This window comes from Micrasema longulum, unplaced genomic scaffold (assembly GCF_059751315.1).
Source record: "Micrasema longulum isolate JH-2025_06_02 unplaced genomic scaffold, ASM5975131v1 h1tg000066l, whole genome shotgun sequence".
Classification (NCBI taxonomy): Eukaryota; Metazoa; Arthropoda; class Insecta; order Trichoptera; family Brachycentridae; genus Micrasema; species Micrasema longulum.
This window is the reverse complement of record NW_028277273.1, coordinates 46,607-67,894: the sequence shown is the minus strand read 5'-3', so window position 1 is coordinate 67,894 and position 21,288 is coordinate 46,607. Positions and strand designations below refer to the sequence as shown.

The 21,288-nt window shown below is 31.5% G+C and overlaps 1 protein-coding gene across 1 annotated transcript; it reads left to right on the top strand.

Moving 5' to 3' along the window:
• The first annotated feature begins 5,493 nt into the window (after positions 1-5,493).
• Positions 5,494-21,115, top strand: LOC148285058 (uncharacterized). The gene is made up of 8 exons (XM_088230434.1): positions 5,494-5,704; positions 11,611-11,711; positions 14,531-14,548; positions 16,608-16,721; positions 18,010-18,783; positions 18,873-18,985; positions 20,057-20,200; positions 20,850-21,115. Exons 1-8 carry the CDS (start codon positions 5,494-5,496, stop codon positions 20,965-20,967), a joined length of 1,593 nt encoding a protein of 530 aa, XP_088086560.1. The 3' UTR covers positions 20,968-21,115.
• Positions 21,116-21,288: the final 173 nt, after the last annotated feature.

Below are 21,288 nucleotides of genomic sequence, written 5' to 3'. Positions count from 1 at the left end.
TAATTGTGCATCAAAATCTATTTGAGGACTCTAAACAACTAATATAAGCTTATATTAATTCTGTGATAAGTTTTTTTTAAATTGTGACAATTAAAGAAATTTTGTAAAAATCTGTTTTTTGTCTAATTTTCCTCTTGTTTGTTTACATCCCGAAAGTAAATTTTAACACATATATGATACAAAATTAGCTTTGGATAACATATATGGACCTTAAAACCTCATTTTAGGTTTTATTATGTAAACAAATATAATTTTATACTAAATACATTTTTTTTTAAATAATCACTTTTTGGGAAAATGTTAGATTTTTAAATCTTTCGTAGCGACCTTTATATTTTTCTCAAAAAATCCCAAAAAATTAATTAGGGAGGGTGACTCAAGAGATAAGAAACAAAAAATATATATCTAAGCATTTTGGCGTCGATCGCAGCGCTTCTTGGTGAGAGGTTCATAAAACTTAACGACGGCGCAAAAATTCAAATTACTGCGTTACATTATACAGGTGTTCTTTAAACCCTGTCACATCCGAAACCACAATGATCAGTATGGGCAACAAGACATATTAGCATATTTAAAAATACATTTAGAATTAAGAATTTAAAAAAATATATATGTTGAAAAAACAAATGGTTGTGTACTTCTGCAGGTTTCCCCCTCCCCCTACTCGTTTCTCCCCTGCAGAAGTAAGAAACCATTTGATTTTTTTGATATTTAATTTTTTAATATTTTATTTGTTCTAAAACATTATATATTTTAATGCGCCAATATGTCTTCTTGCTCATAGTGATCATCGTGGTTTCGGATGTGACAGTTTTGTGACGGTTTAATGAACACCCTGTAGATTGATATTTATTTTACAATATGAATACCGATATGAATATATGAATACCGACACAATATGAATACCGAAACTGTGAGAGTGAAGTGATGTTTCGGTAGAAACTTAAAACCTACTTGTTCTCTAAATCATTTGAATAAATTCTTAGCATGTGGTGGAAAAGTAGTATGAAAAAGTACATTATTTTTCTTAAATTAAAAGTTAAAGTTAGAATTAAATTTTTATCTTTATATAATCACTTCGTAAAGCACCCTTGAGGTATTATATTGCGAAAATGGCGCTATATAAGTTATCCATAATAATAATAATTATTATTATTATTATGAATACAAAATTGCTTTTTTTAAATAGAAAAGTATTAGAACGCAATTTATTTTTTCTGTCTTGTAATAGAAAAACATAATTTCATTTATTAATATTGCACAATAAATTTATTATGGAATATAGTGGAAATGGAATACATGAATAAAATAAAAATAAAAAAAACATTCTTTGTCGTTTCATTTTACTGATAAAATAAATCCCTCGATTCTATTAGATGCGTCAGAAAGAATCGAGAAAGAAAACTTACACTCGTAAAATAATATTATATACATGACCATCTATGTTAACATTAGGCTTTTTCACACATGTCACGCCAATCCGCCCGGCGCCGGCGCACAGTGTTTCACCCAGAACAAGCCAGCGAGACAAAAGTCAATTAAAAGAATCGACTAATTGATGATTCCATAATAATAACAACCCCCCATTAGTCACAGTTCGAGGCAATAATTATGGGAAATATTCCATAGCGATGAGTCATAAGCGGTTGAAATGAGGTAATTCCTTTTATGTTATCAATTTTGTTCCAATTTCGCAATGCTTTTAATAACATCTAACACGACTTGAAGTGAAGAGTATTACTATTGCTGTGATGGCTAACAGCCAGCTAACACGTTGTGCATGCCTTTGTATGATGAACGCGGTAAAATTACCGCGCCGCGCCGGGTGGATTGGCGTGGCATGTGTGAAAAGGGCCTTAGCCGCCCGAACGGCCAACCAACAGAGACCCTAAGGGACGATATAAGTTTTTTAATATAAAGAAAAATGTTCGCTCTTATGATTTACTAAACTATTTCAGTTTTGTGGGCCATTATCAGCGAGTTGTAAATAACACACTGTTAGAAAATGGGAATCAGGTTCGAACCTCGAACCCCTGAACCGCGAGTCCCCAACATCAGCCGCGGGGACGCAGCCCGTACTAATAAGTGAGACCGAAAGGCCAACTTTGCTTAACCCTTTTACTACCACCGTCAATCATCGGGTACACAAAGGATAATAATTATATCTCCTTATTTTTTTTTAACTTGACTCCATTTTACGTACGCATCTAGGCAAAAATATTCTCTACATGAAAAAATATAGTTTATATGTTAGAAGCCCACGCTTGTTCTGTTATTTGGGTTTTATTAACTATGCTTTTGACGGTTCAAATTGGCTGTGCGTCACAAGGATTCAAACTCTTTTTTAAAGTAAGATATTACTTTTACGTATTGTTAATATTTTGTTAATGGTTAATAGTTATATAAACTAATATTTTTATACAGTTATTAAGTATAAATATTTATTTGCGTATCATTTTTCGATCATCGAATTCATTAACTTCAGGAATTACATTGGTAGTTAAAGGGTGTTGTACGAGTATGCTAGATACATACTAATTTTCTATGTGATTTGGTACTAATTTAAATCACTAATTAAAAAATTATATATTGGTTTATATGTAGAAATTTTATGAAGACATGTAAATAATATGATTTTGTGCATTTTTTACAGATGATAATGGCATTGACGCATGATGAAATTACGGTTATGCTAGAAGGCGATATCTTCGATGTTGATCTGGAGACGGAATATTTAGAAGATTCTTCGGATACTCCGGGTTCGATCGGAAGCCAGTTTATATTTTAACAGGGACACAACCCTATAACGACTGTAATACGATGGTCGCAGGCAGATTCTGCCCATGTTGATGTGCCGTGTCCCGCTATCATAGTTGAATATAATAGGTTTATGGGTGGGGTTAACCCCAAGCAAAAGATTCTATCTTCGAATTGTATTTCATCTAATTGACATAAGTGTGGTTAATGCTTGGCTGTTGTATAAACGACACTCCTGTCAATTAGGTAAGAAATCTAAGGTCTTGATAGAATTTCGTGCGGAAATTACTAAGGCGCTTATGTCTAGACGAGATGAAACTCAAAAACGAGGTCGACCTTTTTGTTTTACGGGTGAAGCAGGACCCAGTACTAAACAACACCGTACTCTGCCTGCCATGCGTCCTATAACCGATATCAGATATGATGGTTAGAGGCATGGGCCCACCTTGATTGACAAACAGCAGAGGTGTAAGCTGTGTCATTGATCTAATGCCAGAAGTATGGTGTGGCTCTGGGTCTTTTAAAAAATAGAAATTGTTTTCTAAAATTCCTTAATTCATTTTGAAAAAAAATAAACTTGTAAATGTTTAATTTTAAAAAAAATGTATTCTAAAAGTATAATAAGAATTTATTTTGTTGTTTTCTTTTTATATAAAATATGAAATAATAATATATGCCTTCGGTACGGTGTTCCTTTACTTTACACCCTCTAAACCCCAATGTCATTCCTCAAGTACATGATTTTTTTTGTAAACTACGTAACTTTTCTTGTTTTTTGTTTTTGTAAAAATATGATAAAAAATCATAGAATACATAAATGCAAAAAAAAAAAATTTTTACTGGCTAGTATCACTCTGGTACTGAAAGGGTTAAAGGCCGACTACCAGAGGCCTGACATAACGACTGATGTTAGATTTATTAACAGAGGCCCGAAAAATCCCAACAAAAGTTGGCTGTAGCGATAGCCGGCGGATAGATAGCGGATAGATCGGCGATAGCCGACTGTTATCTGCTAGTTAATAATAATCGTATAATTGAGTATGTCCAAATGTTTGCAGGCGGGCTGAATTTCCTCCCCAGGGAGTTTTTCAGATCTTAATTTGTTGTTACAGAGAGGGAAAACATTTTTGAGAAGGAAATGTGGATGTTTTAACATGAGCCGAATGGTAAATGTAACACAGTGTGTAAAGTGGCCACGTAAAACCACAGTGAAAAACGAAGTAAAAAACATTAAATAACAAAACAAATTTATATACGTAATAAAAAAACATAGGAAAAAAACGTAGTAAAAGATGTAGTAAAGTACTTAGTAAAAATAGCAAAAATACGTGGTAAAAGACGTAGTAAAAAATAGTAAAAACAATACAGTAGAAAATGTAGTAAAATACGTAGTAAAAAAACACATAAAAAAAACTTTTGAAATCCAAATTTTAATACGTATTAAAAAAACATAATAAAAAACGTAGTAAATAACGTGGTAAACGATTTATTAAAAGTCATTTTAAAATATGTATAGTAAAAAGAAAAGAGTAGAAAATGTAGTAAAATGCGTATTAAAATACGAAGTAAAACACATTAAAAACAAAGCAAAAAGAGAACAATAAAAATCGAATTCAAATGCGTAATAAAATACATATTAAAAATCATAGAAAAAACGTAGTAAAAGACGTATTAAAAAACATAATAAAAATAAAACAGAATATTTTGTATATTTGATTATGTGCGATTCTTAATTTGTATAATTTATATTTCAAAAATTATTTCTGATTATCTTTTTTGCATTGTATTATTTGGAATTTGATTATTTATTACAATTACATATACCTTTTTTTCTAGATTGTTATTCTATGTCATTATAATTTAATCTAATTAATTTTACTATGTATTTTTATTGTTATTTATTGTGGCTTGACACGGGCATAGCCTAAAAAGCCTTAATAAGTTCATTAATATTTTAACTAATGTAATTTTGAATGAATAAATAAATTAATTAATTAATACCGCTGTACGAAATTGGCCGCAGTTCGTTATTACCCTCCGCTCCCCCATAACTTTACCTGCAGGTAGTAGGCGTACCTATATCTTCCAATATTTGTAGTAAATACCTACTAGACACATAATTATTTCAGTGCAATATTATTACTAGCGTAGGTAGTAATAATTGTGTTTATAGTGTACCGGTTTGACACTTCACATTCATTATATTATATTATTTGAAATATATCATAACCGGAATGTACCGATTCTGATTTTTCAAATCTAACTCGCATTTTTTTCATGTGTGTAGCTTTCTAAAACCTTCCTATTCAATTGACTCGAGCTGTGCAGATGTTACATATACCTAGGCTAAATCAATGCATTACCAGGTAGATTTAAGTGCACCCTTGTATGTAACCATAAATTGTGTATTTACCCAAAGGGATTCAGGCCTTGTTGCCGCCGTAAAATGTTATTCTTCATGGGCGAATTGTCGTAGGCATTACAGATGGGTTTTTACAACCTTCGCTTTTCTTAGAAAGGTGGAGGGGTGAGTTTTAGGGGCGGCAATGAGACAACACAGGAATAGAGTGGTGGAATTTCATATTTCAATCCTATACCTGGTCTCTCTGAACTCTGAGGCCTGTTCCTCATTCCCGCACCAGTACGTCGCGAACTCTCTTCGAGTTAGATTCAGCCGAGTTCCTCGCTCGGTATATTTTCACAGTGATACGTTAGTCGATTGCACTTTGGCGCGAAATGAATTACCTGCTTCCAATAGGAAACGATTTGAGGAAGATGTGGTTGATCGTGGAGTGGAAAGGTTCCAAGACAACGCATAATGGATACTGCCTCGTCAGCAGTGAGGACCTAGTTGACGATCTCCGCTTTGAAGATTATCACACAGGGAAATTAGTGAACGTGAAACAGAATGGAGTAATTCGCGCTGCCTGTATTGTCATCGTTTCGCGTAAGTTCAATAATTATATTCCTAATTAATTAATTAAGAAAAATTTAACAAATCGTTTGTATATTTAATTACAATAATTTAGTAGTACCTATTTCACCGTCTTTTTTCAAAAATCTTAATAATTAGGATTAAAGATTGTCAATTAATAATTATCTAGTTACTATATATGTATATAATCACTGCCTTCTGTGTTTTAAAACTAAATGTATTTTTTTTACATACTAAGTGAAAATTATATTAAATTGTCCACGTTTCGTTCGTGAAAAAAATAGAAAATAAATATGTTTTTTTTTTTAATTAAGAAGAAATATTTGCGTTCATATGATTTTTTAAATTATAGATTTTATCGTATTTACATTTTTTTGTAAACTTTGCCCAGCTAACAAGAGACAGACCCAATTCCAAGCTTGGTAATTACATTTTAATACATAATAACAATTATCAAGTTAATAAAAAGGGACGAAAGTAGACTGAATGCTGTTGAAATGCGATCCCTCAGGCGAATGTGCGGAAAAACAATGTATGATAGGTGCCCTAATGTCGAAATTAGAGCAGAATGCAATGCTGAGTTAAGCATTATCGACAAAATTAAGAAAGGTCTTTTGCGATGGTTCGGTCATGTGGAGCGAATGAATGATGAAAGAACGGCTAAAAAGATTTATGATGCGAATGTGTCTGGTTGTAGAAGTCGAGGAAGGCCGAGAAAGACATGGCATGATCAAGTACAACAAATTCTTGAAAGTGGTCATGTGAAAAGTCGGAATAATCGACGTGCGTGCATGAGAAGATGTATAAATGTGAAGGAAGCAAAGGAAGTGTGCCAGGACAGAGTGGTGTGGCGTTCTATCCTCTCTGCCTACCCCTTCGGGGAAATGGCGTGATGGTTAGTTAGTTAGTTAGTTAGTTATCAAGTTAATAGAATGAACAGACAAATAATATATATATTCACATTTACGTACACGTACATATACACAGGCGCATATACATAAACATACATAAAAAATTTAATTCAAATATGCGAAGCTTTATGATCGCCATTTGTTTTTAAAAAAATATTTTTTATTTTCATATTTAATTTTGAGAGCCATTTTTGACGAGTTGCAAATAACACACTATTAGAAAATAGGAATCAAGTTGGAGTAGAGTGGGGTTCGAACCACGGACCTTTGATCCGTGAGTCCGGGACACTGGTCGCAGGACCACAATCCGATTTAACATCGTTAGATACATCCGGTAGGTATCTCTTCAAATTGTATAACGCCGCCCAAAATATTGTTATTTATATTTTAATACATTGAAATATGAAGTTTTGTTTACATCTTGTGTAAATAATTACATTCAAATAATTTGATATAATATTAGAATTTTTATTTAAAACAAACAATTGTTTCCCAAACTCCCACAGGGCCATATTAAATTTAAATGTGAAAAATCTCCCTAGCAATAAAACCCTCACTGCGATCTTTCCTTTTGGTCAACGAATGATCGATATACTCAGCAATTGGCAAACTTACACAATGCCTTATGCACTATAAATTTTTAGACGCGAATAAGGGTAAAATAGACGACGAATATTATTTAGATGTATGCGCTTTGAGCCGTTATGGCGCTAAAATACAACAAGTTATACGCAAAATATATTGCAACGTGACCACGTTTGGCAGACCTTTCTACCAAGATGGGTCCCATGTCCCCTCCCCCCATAAATTATTCTTCTATAATAACAAAAGGATCAAATTTAGGGTAGGTACTACCTACCCTACCTAGTTGGATTGCAAAAAATCTGTTCCCGCATTCTTCAAATTTCGAATCCGAAAATCAGCTAGAAGTGCAATATACAAAAATATTCACGTGTGCACCAAACAGAAAGACTAGTTTAAAAGAATCAGAAATTTTTATTTTATACTTATTTATGTATTTTTAAGTAATATATTTTATAAACATTTTATAATAAATCTATTTTATATAATACACAGAAAACTGTTAAGGGGCATATAAAATCATTGTATACAATTAATAATTATCAAAAAATTATAATATTATAAGCTGTTGTTTTTTCGAATAATTAAAAAAAAATGGTTATGGCCCCGTGATAATGTCGTAATTTCTGTGTCTTGTTTTTGTTTTTTTTAAACAGTTTTTTTTATGAGGAACAGAAAATGGCTTAAAAATTAGAATATTTTGATAAATTATAAAAGTAATTTATAACTTTATTTTTTCCCATTTGAATTGGTGCATAGGGTACTGCATCAGCTTATCTATCTAGAACATTTTTTGCCATGGCGCCACAGTGGTTGGAACGCCAAATCTGGCTAGAAATCGCTGGTGTAAACACATTTAAATAGAAATGTGACTTTTCGTAAGAATTATTTATTTTTTTGCCTAACGAGAAGCTTATATTTAGGCCAACTTATTTCAAAAGTTCGGCTGTTTTTTTTGTCTTTTTTTTGACGTCAACATACTCTAAAATGTCATTCTTTTTCAAATGCATTAAAATTAATATAAATTCCTGAGCGTTTTGTAAAACCGTTGTCTTTTAATTAAAATTAAATTTTACGCGTAAAATTAAAGTAAATACTTATCTTACTTATCAGTCACAATAAAAAAATCATGATTTAAAAATATTTTAGTTCCTTATTTTTTTTTCTACAGAAACCGAATGAGTTCATAATGAAATTTGAGTTATAGTAATAAAAAAATTGGTATTTTCTAAAATACTTTATAAAAATGCATAAAGGGAAATTTTTACTATACTTAATGTCAACAATTCCTAGAAAATGAAAACCATCTATTATGATCATAAGGCGTGCGGTTCAGATATGAGTAATCAGTGTATAATAAGGCAAACAAAGGATTCCTAAGGAAAACATTATAATATATAAATAAAAATAGCTTAACAATTATGCATTCATTTTAACAAACAAATAAATTGCTCCCAGAATTATGTGTAATTAGGGGTAAGAGTTAATAACCAATCGACTTTTCACCGACCGATTCACGGAATCACATTAGGAATTTCTCCTAGTTTAAAATGCGCATTAATATGTATTAAACTACAGTTATTATGCGTTTTTCAATATAATTTGATAAAATAAAACAGTAAATGATTTTTTTAAAGTTCACAGAAAAATTCGTAAATGTATTAGAAACTTTGGTACTGCCCCTACGGATAAGTAGTATTGTTAAGTAAATTCTTTAATTATTTTCTGGAAGTCTGGACATTTGTGAACACATTTTTTAACATAAAATATATTTATTTAATATTTTGAAAATTTGTGTACGCCTAGTCAGATTTGACTTTCCAACCACTGTGTGGCGTATGTAAATATATTTTCCCAAAAAAGAATCAAATTTATATACTCTTTCTTATTATTCCTATATGCACCTAATGTATGTAAGTATATTATTATCGGTATGTTTTATAATTTATGTTTCATTTTTTTATTATTAATGATAGATTTTCTTATTTATATTTATGATACAATTATTATTACCTCAATTAGGTACCTGTAAGTTTTCTAATTTATATCTACTTTGAATTTTTCGATAGTATAAATTTAATTATTATTTGAATTTTTTTAAGCATCATTTAATGAAAAGAAAAAATACACGGAAAAAGAAGGTTCTTCCTAAACACAGGAATTTCCTAGCTTGTCGGGACCTGAAACAAAGAATATCTGTACATTTTGAAACTGTGAAATAAATGGTCCAAAGCGCGCCGCACAGGTTCTAATGTACACCAACCACAGCATAATAAATTCTATCATTTACAAGAAGGTAATATGATTGGATTCCGCTTTATAAATCAATCTTTCATGTTAACTATGTCGGGAATCCAATCCGAGACCTCTTGCATGGTAAGCAAACGCGTTGACCATTAGATCACGAGGCGGACAATGTACCTTTACGCAATTAAAAATAATCGAATTCTTTTATTTCTTTCCTGAACCGGATAGTGCATAGGGTACTAAGTTCGTTTAAGAAAATACAGCTTTAGCTAAAGTTACCTTTGAAAGATTAGTAAACTGCATTTTAAAACATTTATGTCGACACTGCCTGGTGGAGAACACTTTATTTGAATTATGGATAAATTATACAGCGGCATTTTCGAAATATAATAATACATACCTTAAGGGCGCTTTACAAAGCGATTCTATAAATTCATAAATTTAATTTTAACTTTTTGAATTTGTAATTTAAGTCAAACAATTTACTTTGTTATCACATGCTATGGATTTATTCAAATGATTTAGAGACCAAGTGGGCTTTAAGATTTTTCCGAAGCATCACTTTACTCACACAGTTTCGCACATCTGCTGGGAGAGCATTCCATGCCATAGGGCCTGCGACCGCGAATGTGCATGCGTTCACCAAATTTAGTGCGCTGTTTGCGTAGAGATATAATAACTTTTCCTCTCGGCCTAGATGTAGCTGATCTAAGCGCAAAACGTCCTCCACCTCGAGGAGAGAATATGGAAATCTAGACATTTACAGGGCTTATGACCTGTCGTTGGCTAGTTTTAGTGTTACACATTGGCTAGTTTTATTACCCACTGTGTAACATTCACCATTCGGCCTATGTTTGAACACCCATATTTCTTAAATTCTTCCATAAAAGTTGATTTTTGAACTGAATAAAGTTGAAGATGCCTGTTTAATATATGTAACAACAAACGAGTTTCGGTTAGCGCTTGCAATTCTGAACCCAAGTTTCTACGGCCCGTAGTATTGTTGTAATCTGTAACTAACTTTGTGATGATCTAATAGAGTCGCCTATACGGAGAAAAACCATTATGCGATTATTAATCACAAAGTTAGCTACATATTACAACAATACAACAGGCCGTAGGTAGTAGGTACTTGGGTTCAGAATTGCCAGCGCTAAACGAAACCGTGCGTTACTCGTTTGTTGTTAAACAAAAAAAAAACAAACTAAAACCAAACCATTTGCAATGCTTTTGTTCTATGCGATAGATCTTAAGGGCTTTTCTGGAGAATTATTAGTTTGATTATATGTTATTATGTATTAGTTAAGTATACCTTGATAAAGAAGCTTGTACAGCTTTGAAACCGGTCGGTAGAACAAAAATAAGTGTTTAAAAACATAGTTGTTGTTAATTATTTTATTATTATAACTAACCGTAAAGCCAAAATTATTATCTTTCAGCTACAGAACGCATAGATAGTTAGAAATCTAGACTATATTTAAAGTTAATGTTTATGTTAGAATATATTTAGTTAACTTATATAACATAAAAGCTAATATTACCGAACGTCTTGCACAGTGGCGTCTTTGATACCAAATTTCTAGTGAAGCTCAGATTTTAAGTATAATATGCGTAAATGTTAAGTAGGTACTTATAGTAAATAACACAGTACGGACCATGTTTGTAGGCATATTTGAGCATTTTTATATTGATGGCTAGTTTTTTATCTTCATAATGTGTTGATATAATACGAAATAAAATACATATTAGGTACTGGTGAATAGCAATGATTTCTTAGTGACTTCATTTGCTCACCTCACTTGCTTCATATGCTCCTTCGTCCCTGGTCTTGCAGCTACAAAGGGTATGGACGGGGGAAATTTTAGCAACTATAAATTAATTCAATAAATTTACCAAAAAATAAATCGAGCAAAGTTACAAGTTTGGGAATAAATTGTACATATTAATTATATTGACACAAAAAATGAAAAAAAAAACGAAACGAGCATTCCTTTACATAATAATTATTATGGTTTGAAAGATGAAGCTATTCTATCAATCTTACGAGAAAAGAGAAATAAACTTATTTTTTAGCTAAATAAAACAACTTGATTTGTTTTATTATAATGAATAACCACAAAGTTAGTGCTTTAAATATAAAATAGTTATTTTTTAGCATTCGTTTTCTTTTTTTTACAGAAGATAAGGAGTTTTTGGAAATGGAGATCAAGCATTTACAAGATGCCGTTCAGCAAATAGGACTGTCAAAACGCAAAGCTGCTCCGTCGAAAGATAATAATGTAAGTTTAAAAACAAGGAAGGCCAAGAAAGACATGGCATCAAAAGATGAAGTCGATATAATCGGCGTGCGTGCATAAAAATATGTATGAATGTAGAGGAATTAAGGTCTGTGTCAAAAATGCGAACATTAAGTGGTGTGGGGTTCTATCCTCTCTGCCAAACTCCTACGGTAAAATGGCGTGTGATGGATTGTTAAGTTTGTTTGTTTGTATTATTAAGGACAACTTATAAAGCAGTTTCCTATCATGATATAACAACGAAAATGGTGCACTCCCCGAGTGATGGTTTGTTTGTTATTTAAAAATAATATAAAATACGGTCTTCTTCTTTTTTTTTCTTTTTTTTATTTTGTCTTAAAATATTACAAACATAATACATCAATGCCCTAATATTAACTTATATATAATTATTATTTAAATATATATGCTCATTATTAACATTTCTAAACAATATAATATGTACACTTAAAAGCTATCACGAAAAATATTGCAGAGATTAATTAATTTGAAACAAATTATTTGAACCAATTTATTTAAAACAAATTCACCATATTACAAAAAAAATCTCCAAGAATAATCCCGAGAAAGAAAACATATACACAAGGGTAAAGTCGACGCCAAATTATTTCATTAAAGTACTTACCTACTCATTATAATCAAAGAAAACCCCTTCAATGATTTTTCGTTCAAAAAATAATTAAATCATTATTTCGGAAGACCCAAAAAAAAACTTCTTAAAGCCAGGCCGAATACATACGATTACTTTTTAAGAGCTAACTTATCTGCTGCACTCATGTTTTTATAACTTACATTTAAATGGTTTTTTTTGTTCTCTTATTTCTAATGGTATTTCCTTATAATATACCTGTACGGCTCGGTGCATCAACGAGTTCTGTGTCTTTGTCTTCTTACGAAATGGCAGCCTTACTTCATTTCTAGTTTCATATCCGTGTTCACATTGATTAGAAAAAAACCGTTTTAGTGAACTCTTTTGAGGAATAACCATTAAATATAACATTAAAATATTAATATATATATATATGAATAAACAAACTGACGTACTGTCAATTCTTATCAGCCCGTTTTTCTCCACTGCTGGATATAGGCCTCTTCCAAATGTTTCCATGCGTTTCTGTTCTGCTTCCATCCATGTCAGTCCATCTCATCTGTGGTCTCCATAATTTTGTGTTCTGGGGGTCCACCTATCGACTTCTTGTCTCGCCACATGACCTGGTATTCCAAATGAAATTATAGCGCGGTATAGCGCGTTTTTACGTACTAAATACGCATTATAGCGCGCTGTAAACGCGTTCGGAATACCAGCCCTGCCCTCTGCCATTTTTGTCTTCCCACTGTTTCTGCGATATCGATCACCTTTGTACGGCATCTTATCTCCTCATTTTCATTCTTTATGCGTATTCGCTCTCTTAAGGAGACGTCTAACATTTTGCCTTTCCATTGACCGCTGGGTGCACTTAATTTTGTGGACACTTCTGGCATTGAGTGACATGGTTTCAAGACCGTATGTTGTCACCGGCAGAACACAAGAGTTGTAGACTTTGGCCTTCAGATCCTTTGAAAATGCGGTACATTATATTAAAAATAAAAATATACAACAATATTTTGAGTTTGTCCAAATTTTTCTAGACGAGGACTGGATCAACTCCCTGGGGAGCTGTTAACATTAACATATTACAACAGAGCCAATGACAGGTCATAAACCCAGTAGACGCCTAGACTTCTATACATTCTCAAAAATATTATTAATCTCTGTTGTAATGGTTAACAAAATATACATTATTTTACATAAGTTTTGGTACCTACTTACATAAGATATTTTTTTGTCATGGATAATATTTTCTGTATAAAGCAGTGGTTCTTAACCGGTGCTCCGCGGACCGCTGGTGATCCGCGAGCTTGTTGCAAGTGCTCCGCGAAATTATGAAAACAAAAAGTTAATGTTGACTCATTTACTGTGCGAGTTGCAAATATAATGGCTAGATGGCAGCACCCTTGCAAAGAGAAGTTGTGTGCGCTCACCTCACAACAGCGGTCGAGAGAACCGTTGCTCGGTTATTAGCTCTTCCACGCAGGGGATTCCTCTTGCGTTATTGCGTTTATATAACCAATAGACAGACCCTATGATTAAATTATCTTTTGTCTGTTTATTTCGATAGTGTTGTGTGTATGCTGTTTATAACATAAGTGCATATTTAATTTAAATAAAAAATATTACAGTTTTCAACCTCATATTTGTGTGAGTTAGGTTTTTCAACATTAACCAATATCAATACGAAGAAACGCGAAAAACTTACCATTTTGGATGAAGAAATGAGAGTAGCTTTATCAAATTTTAGACTTAATATCGCTGAAATTTGTAAAAGCCGACAAGCTTTTAGGAGTCACATTAAATCATTTTCGCCACAAAAAGTTTCATTGGAGTATTTGTGTTTTTATGTATTTTTTTAATTTATGTAATTTTTTACTTGTCTGTAGTAAAATAATCAATATCATTTTTAATAAAAGTTATCTTTGTATGTTTTTTGAATCTTTAGTTTGTGTACCGCGAATTGAAACATTGTGACACTATTTTTTAGTGCTCGAATGATACCTACATCGCGCATGCGCATACGGCACCGCAGTGTGAAAAACACTGAGACGTGAGACCACCGTGAGACTAGAATGACACAATGACAACGCCAAGAAAGCGCGCCTTTTGTTTTTGTATCAAATGTCGGACGCATAAAAACTAAAAACTATCAAATCCATGGCGTAACGTTTTTGTGTTGGGATAGTAAATAAATATGTGCACTTATAAGTTTGTTTTTACAGATTGGGTAAATATACAAATGAATAATTTTATTACTTATTTAAACTAGTTAGATTCCAACCGTTTTTTTTATGGTAATCCCACTCCATTGCTGTCAACTGTCAAGTAGCCAATGATTTTAGAAAAATATCAATCAAATGAATTTGTTTAGTTCTATTTTTTTGTTTATTGCCCAACGAGCATTTTCGCCTAGGTAAGCATCTTCAAGACTAGTAAATCCAACATAAAAATGAAGTGTTTTTGATTGAAATGAACAAACCATTTATTTTTTTTATTGTTGTCTGTCCCTAAATTGAAATACTTTCATGTTATCATCTCCGAAAACTTATATATAAACAATATATGATGAAATTATTATTATTCAATAATATTGAAAAACGATTTACCATTCTTAAAGTGCCTACTTCGACGAAAGCGCACGTTGTTCAATAAACAAAATAATAAGATTAAACCAAGAATTTGAAAAAAAAAGTTTTATCAAAAACTTTTACTGCGGAGTTTTACCAAGAAATATCTACAAAAAACATCCATATTATTGTCATCATCGTCATTCCGGTAGACTGCATTGGTGCTCCAAATGCAGCATAATTAGATCACCTCTGTTACGTGAAGGTTAGGTGGTCGGTCTTACGCTTCAGGTGCCAGTCGAGGTACAGTAAGATATCGTAGTGAATTTTGCCGGGAATCGAACCCTGACCTCGAAGATCTAATTTATTAAATGTTATTATATATTTGTACATAACCGCTTACCGAGTTTTCTATGTCTACCGGTTTCGAGACGCACCCGTCTTTTCGTCAGGACACCAATTAAACTAACATGCAAAACCACCAACCATTATACGATGTTCCATTGTAAAACGGTCACCCTGTACCTATTAAACTCACGCTCCTCCCTTCATCCCCTCCCCCTTTTTTAACTATTTCTCCTACAACATAAAATATTTTTATAACCTAATCAGTGCATGTTCGTCCTAATCAGTGCATGTCTTTATTAAAATGCGTGTCATGTTGATTTTATATTTTTGTGCAACTATGGTGAAGGTGTATAGTGGGTTTTGCATGTTGGTTTAATTGGTGTCCTGACAAAGAGACGGGTACGTCTCGAAACCGTTAGACATAGAAAAGTCGTTAAGTGGTTACATACAAATATTTAATAACATTTAGTAAAAATAAACTTTATTCATCGAGTCAAAAATGCTCATCTAAGGTTCTGGTTCTACTTTACATACAGAACTGTATTCTTTTTCCGCCTGGACAGGGACAAAAGTATTGTCAAGTAGCAGTTATTCGTTATTTTTACTTGTCTAAATTACTCTATAGTCAACATATTTTAAAAATGATGTTTTTAAACTTAAATTCAATTGAAAATTTAGTGTCTTAACTTAATTTTCTTAGAAATGTGAATATTTGTTTAATAATTAAATTAACATTTATTTCAAATAAATTAATATTTAATTTATTAGGTAATTCAACAAATATACCTACATACATACCATTTGTAGATATTTGTTGGTATAATCCCACATGCATATCTTCAATTACATAATGAGGGAGTTAAGTGATTAAATTTGCTAATAGACTATTAATAGGTTTGAACCAAGTCAAAAAAAATCATTTTCAGATAATTAACAGTTTTGTAATTTTTAAATTACTCCGCCTGTGATGTCACACTACCATTTTTTTTTATTCTTAAGAACTTTTGTGACGTAGTTTATTTTTATAAATTTTTTCGTATGTTTTTGAGAAACTTCACTGTACAATTGATTAAATGCTCTAATTTTTACCACATGAAAGAAAACATTTTTTAAATCCAATTTCCTGTAGCACTGAACCTCCTTATTACACAGAATAGATAGAATTACATTTGGCATTTGAAATTTAACTATGTTGGACAAATATTTATTGTACAAAATAAATTGTTCACATGTACTTAGTTAAAATTTATTCGTAAGGGTAAAATTTATTCCTAGTTCTCAAGCCTATTAAAACAATTTCACATTAGAATTTCCAATAATTATAAATATGTTTCGAATATTACAAGTAAGAATATATATATTTTTTTATAGTTAAAGCCTGAAGTGCTCTCTCCAGCACCAGACTCAGAAGATGGAGATTTTGTTCAGAGTGGAACGGACTGGAACCCAAGTACATCAGATGCTGATTCAGAAAATGATACAAAAGTAATTTTTTTATTTTCACTGTCAAAATATCATCGTTATGCATATCATATCATCGCTATGATTTTTTTAAAGTTTTGTAATTTATAAAATCCTCATTGAAACTTTGAAATTACACCGCCCGCAATGTCACAAGTTCAGGTCAGTGAGTGTTTTAAAAAATTTCAGAGAAGAAGAAAATAAAAGTTGTGAACCCCATACACCCCTCCTAAATATCGAAAAGCATGGCTACTCCGAAACCAGAAATTGGTTGCCAGTTGCTACAACAACATAACAATGCTATAATTAATGGGTTATTGTTAACACATGGTCACATGAACCCGTGACGTTGCCAAGTAGTTCATATTTATCTAAACTATTTTTTAAAGTGTTTTATACATTTTTAAGAAACTTAGCTGCACAGTTAAATACTAATTTTTACCACATATAAAAAAAACATTTTTCGTATCCAATTTCCCTTAGCACTGAACGTCCTCATTATCTATTAGATCTATGTTGTTCTACTACAGTAAATTTATATGAAAACCTACTTTGGTCAAAATGTGCAAATATTTGTGAATTATTTTGGTTTTACTCTTTTTTTTTTAGTACATAAATAATACTTTTGTTTTATTTTCGCCCAGGAGTAAATATCAATAATAGAGTATCTAAATGATCTCTACTAACAAACTAAGATAGGTGATGACTTAGATAACTTACTTACTCACTTTTTAAATCATGTTTACATTTTTCATTATAAATTGAAAAAAGATGTGTACAAGTAAATGGACCTGTCCATTGCAGGACACTGTTGCGAGACATTGCATAAATGTGAATATTATAAATCATAATATGGTGCACACATACTGTTGCGTGTTGTTCAGATAGTGATTTTGAATTGATATTTATATTGTAATTTTAATTTTTGTACTATTTTTAAACAGTATTTATTTATTTATCATATATATGGCCTATGTCGATTAGAACAGTTAAATGAAGAAATATATTTACAAAAAACTGAACAAAATGAGCATAAAACTATGTAGCAAAGACAAAAAAGGGCAATAAAATAATGGTATTCAATATATTCATAAACACTATAAACATACGAGACTATGTGCATCCACTTTCCATTATGTTGTATCCCAACTCAACAAAAGGCTTTTGCTTTATGGAGTTTGGGATACGTCACTATTTTATGTAATATATTATGTACTTTGAATTCAAATAAAATAAATAAACAATATAAATAAAAACAAGGGATTTCTAAAAAAATTTCCATGTTCCTCCTAAGAGTTTTAATTCTTTCTAGGTTGTTCCAAAGAAGAGACCGAGTTTTAAGGGTAATATTTTGAGCAAAGCTAAAGAACTCCATGAAAAACGAAATCTTTCCAAAAATAATAAGAAAACGATTCATTCCCACGCAAAAATCATTACCAAGGTTCCAGATATAAGAACATCCTTATCAAACAGTTTTCATGTACAAAAAAGGCATTCATCAAACTTAGGTTCTCACACTCAGCATGCTATGGAAACTAGCAGTTATGGGATTGTTGAGAGAATGGATGACATCACACACAACAAATCTAATGGGAGTATGAAGATTGATACTCCACGACCGAGAACCAACCCAATGCCCCAAAGACAACATGTCGAGATAATTATACCTCCGATGACATTTGATCAACAAACACAAACCAATATGACAAATTCTGATTCAGCTAATATATCTGTACTTTATCAAAACCAAAGCCAATTAACATCCGAAATCAATTACCTTCAAAAAGTAATTGACGATTTTGGAGTTAAAATGGAATCTATGCAACGAACTATAGAGCAGCTGCAATCTGGATACAAACATCAAACATCTATGGAAGATCAAGATTTATATAATTCTAGTATGATTGATCAAGATATGTGTAAAAGCATTAATATTCTGAGAGACACAAATCGTAATGATGCTGAAAGACAAGCTCATAAAAGGTCGAGGACACCGTATTCTGTCTGTCCTCCTACTACACCAATTCACTACCAGCACCGCGCACCGAGCCCCTCTCCCGAGGGAGAAACGGCTGGATCTGATATGGTAACCGAATCTTTCTTAATATGTATCTACTTTAAATTCGACCGGATTAGTGGACTGTAAGGAATACTGATAATGTTATTAATTTTTAGATACCTATCGGAAGTGGAAAAACACTTATCCCTCGTCACACATACAATCAGATAAAGTGGAATTCCTACTCATACGCAACAAGAAAGCTGCTGATGTCAGTTTTTCCAAGAAGGTATTTATTTTTTATCTTATAATTATCATAAACTAAGCTAATTTGCATACCACAATTTTGGAGAAGGCTTTACAGATTACCTGTCTTTACAAATCTAACTTCAAGACTTTTTCACTTTACTAACTAGCTAAATATGTGAGTAAAAATAAATGATCTTTAAGATATAAAATCAACAAAGATATAAATATAAAAAAAACATTTATTGGTTTTTCAAATTATAAAAATGTATGATGTATGTAAAATATAGATCAAAATCACAATAACAATAACTTAAAATAATTTAACACTTATTACTATCATAGTTTAATAATTCTTTTTGTGAGAGAAATAGTTAAACTCACGCCCCTTCCTTCATTCCCTCTTTGTTCAACTATTTCTCTAACAACATCAAACCTTTTTATAAACTATAATCCAATAAGGGTTGCCTTCTAAAAGCATATTGTTTTAAATCGGCATGTTGGTTATATATTTTTGTGCAACAACTATGGTGAAGTGGGTTTTGCATGTTAGTTTAATTGGTGTCCTGACGAAGAGATGGGCACATTTCGAAACGTATTTCGTAAAATCTTTGACCACAAAGTTAATGCTTAAAATTTAATAATATTTATAACAATATCTTGACTTTGTCCAAATGTCTGTAGGCTAAAGACTGGATTTCACCCCCTAGTAAGCATTGGTTTGTATGTTCCTGATAATTACCTAAGACAGCGTCAGCATAGATTGTTTCATATTCCAATATACAGGACCAACCTGAGGATGGTTATGCCTCAACAGGCAACGAAGGGCTTCCGCTATGCTGAACAACATCGCTCTGGATATTGATCTGTTCCATGTATTCGAAGGGGTTTTCTGGAGCAGGATTCTCATACTACTTTGACATGAATCTCTTTCATGTATTTTTTTCTTTTTTATAATATGTACGTATTGAATGTATGTTTGTAATGTATATGTTATATTTAAATAAATAAAATGCCTATGTAAATACCTAGACTTCCATATTCCTTTCTCTAAAATGTTCTCCATCTCTGTTGTAATTTGTAAATGTTAATAATATTTATTTTTAACTTACAGAACATTGGCTACACATTCTTTGACCGGAAAATCTTCTCCAGCCTTCAGTGATAAGCCGGCTAAGATGAAACTAGATTCAAAGAAAATTGCTGATATTATTATGACAGTATCTCAGATGTGTAAAGTGCAAGAAAATTTAGTGAGGTAAATAATACACGATAAAAAAAAGCTGATACCTGATAGTTTTACTTATGTTGAAAACTTAAGGAATTGATAAAAATACTAAAAAATATTAGAAAATTTTATACATGAATACATTATGAAAAATGTACCGAGTATGTAACCGTTCCTGTTACCCTCTTGTTGATTTTATGATACTGTCATACTATCATAAATATCATTTGCTTTTATAGATCGAGCTATAACTGAATCTTGATGATACATCATCATTCCCTTTCCTCACCCAATGTTGCATAGGGAACTGAATTGGTACACCAATCGCAGCATATCTCCATCAATTTTTGTTACATGAAGGTAAGATGATCAGTCTTACGCTTCTGTTACCAGTCCAGGGACTATGCAATATTCTAGTGTGATAACACCCTTTTAAATAAATATTTCATATCAACCATGTCGGGAATCGAACCCGAGACCTCTTGCATGATAGACAATCGCGCTGACCATTACACCACGAGGCATTATAATATCGATGATACTGAGCATTATAATATCTTATGTATCAATTTTTTATATTGTTTTTGTAATAATATTTTAAATAATTATTAAATACTTTGCAGAAAAACCGTAAATATTTCATGTACAATTTAAACATAATTTCTATTGTTTTTTCCAGGAATATTATAACAACTAAGTGTTCCGACGAAAACAAAATGTACAGAATGAGATCTGAGAAAATGAAAAATAAAAAACAAAAAGAAGCTGAAATTAATCAAGAAAACCATTCCCCTTAAAACATAAATATTATTTGTTAATATTATTTTATAATTATGTTGCATGATTGCCAATCGACTGATTTTTTAAATAATTATTACTTCTTTTTTACTATATTTTTTAAGATTTTAAATTTGTTTATTTTTATTTCACAAGTACAAATATTATTATTACTTACAATTGTTGTTTAATAATGTAAACAAATAACCCTTTTATAAATATAATTGATCTGATCTCTCCATTTTTTTTTACCAAAAATTTTATAATTCTACGAAAATTAAATATGAATATTTAAAAAATATGTTTTCTTTCTTTTATATTTTATAACTAAATTTATTTTA

Excerpts from the sequence above, each read along its gene's own strand:
- LOC148285058 (XM_088230434.1), top strand. The coding sequence starts at position 5,494 with ATGAATTACCTGCTTCCAATAGGAAACGATTTGAGGAAGATGTGGTTG. Across the intron at positions 18,784-18,872 it reads AAACGGCTGGATCTGATATG|ATACCTATCGGAAGTGGAAA; the intron begins GTAACCGAATCT and ends ATTAATTTTTAG. Across the intron at positions 20,201-20,849 it reads GTGCAAGAAAATTTAGTGAG|GAATATTATAACAACTAAGT; the intron begins GTAAATAATACA and ends TGTTTTTTCCAG.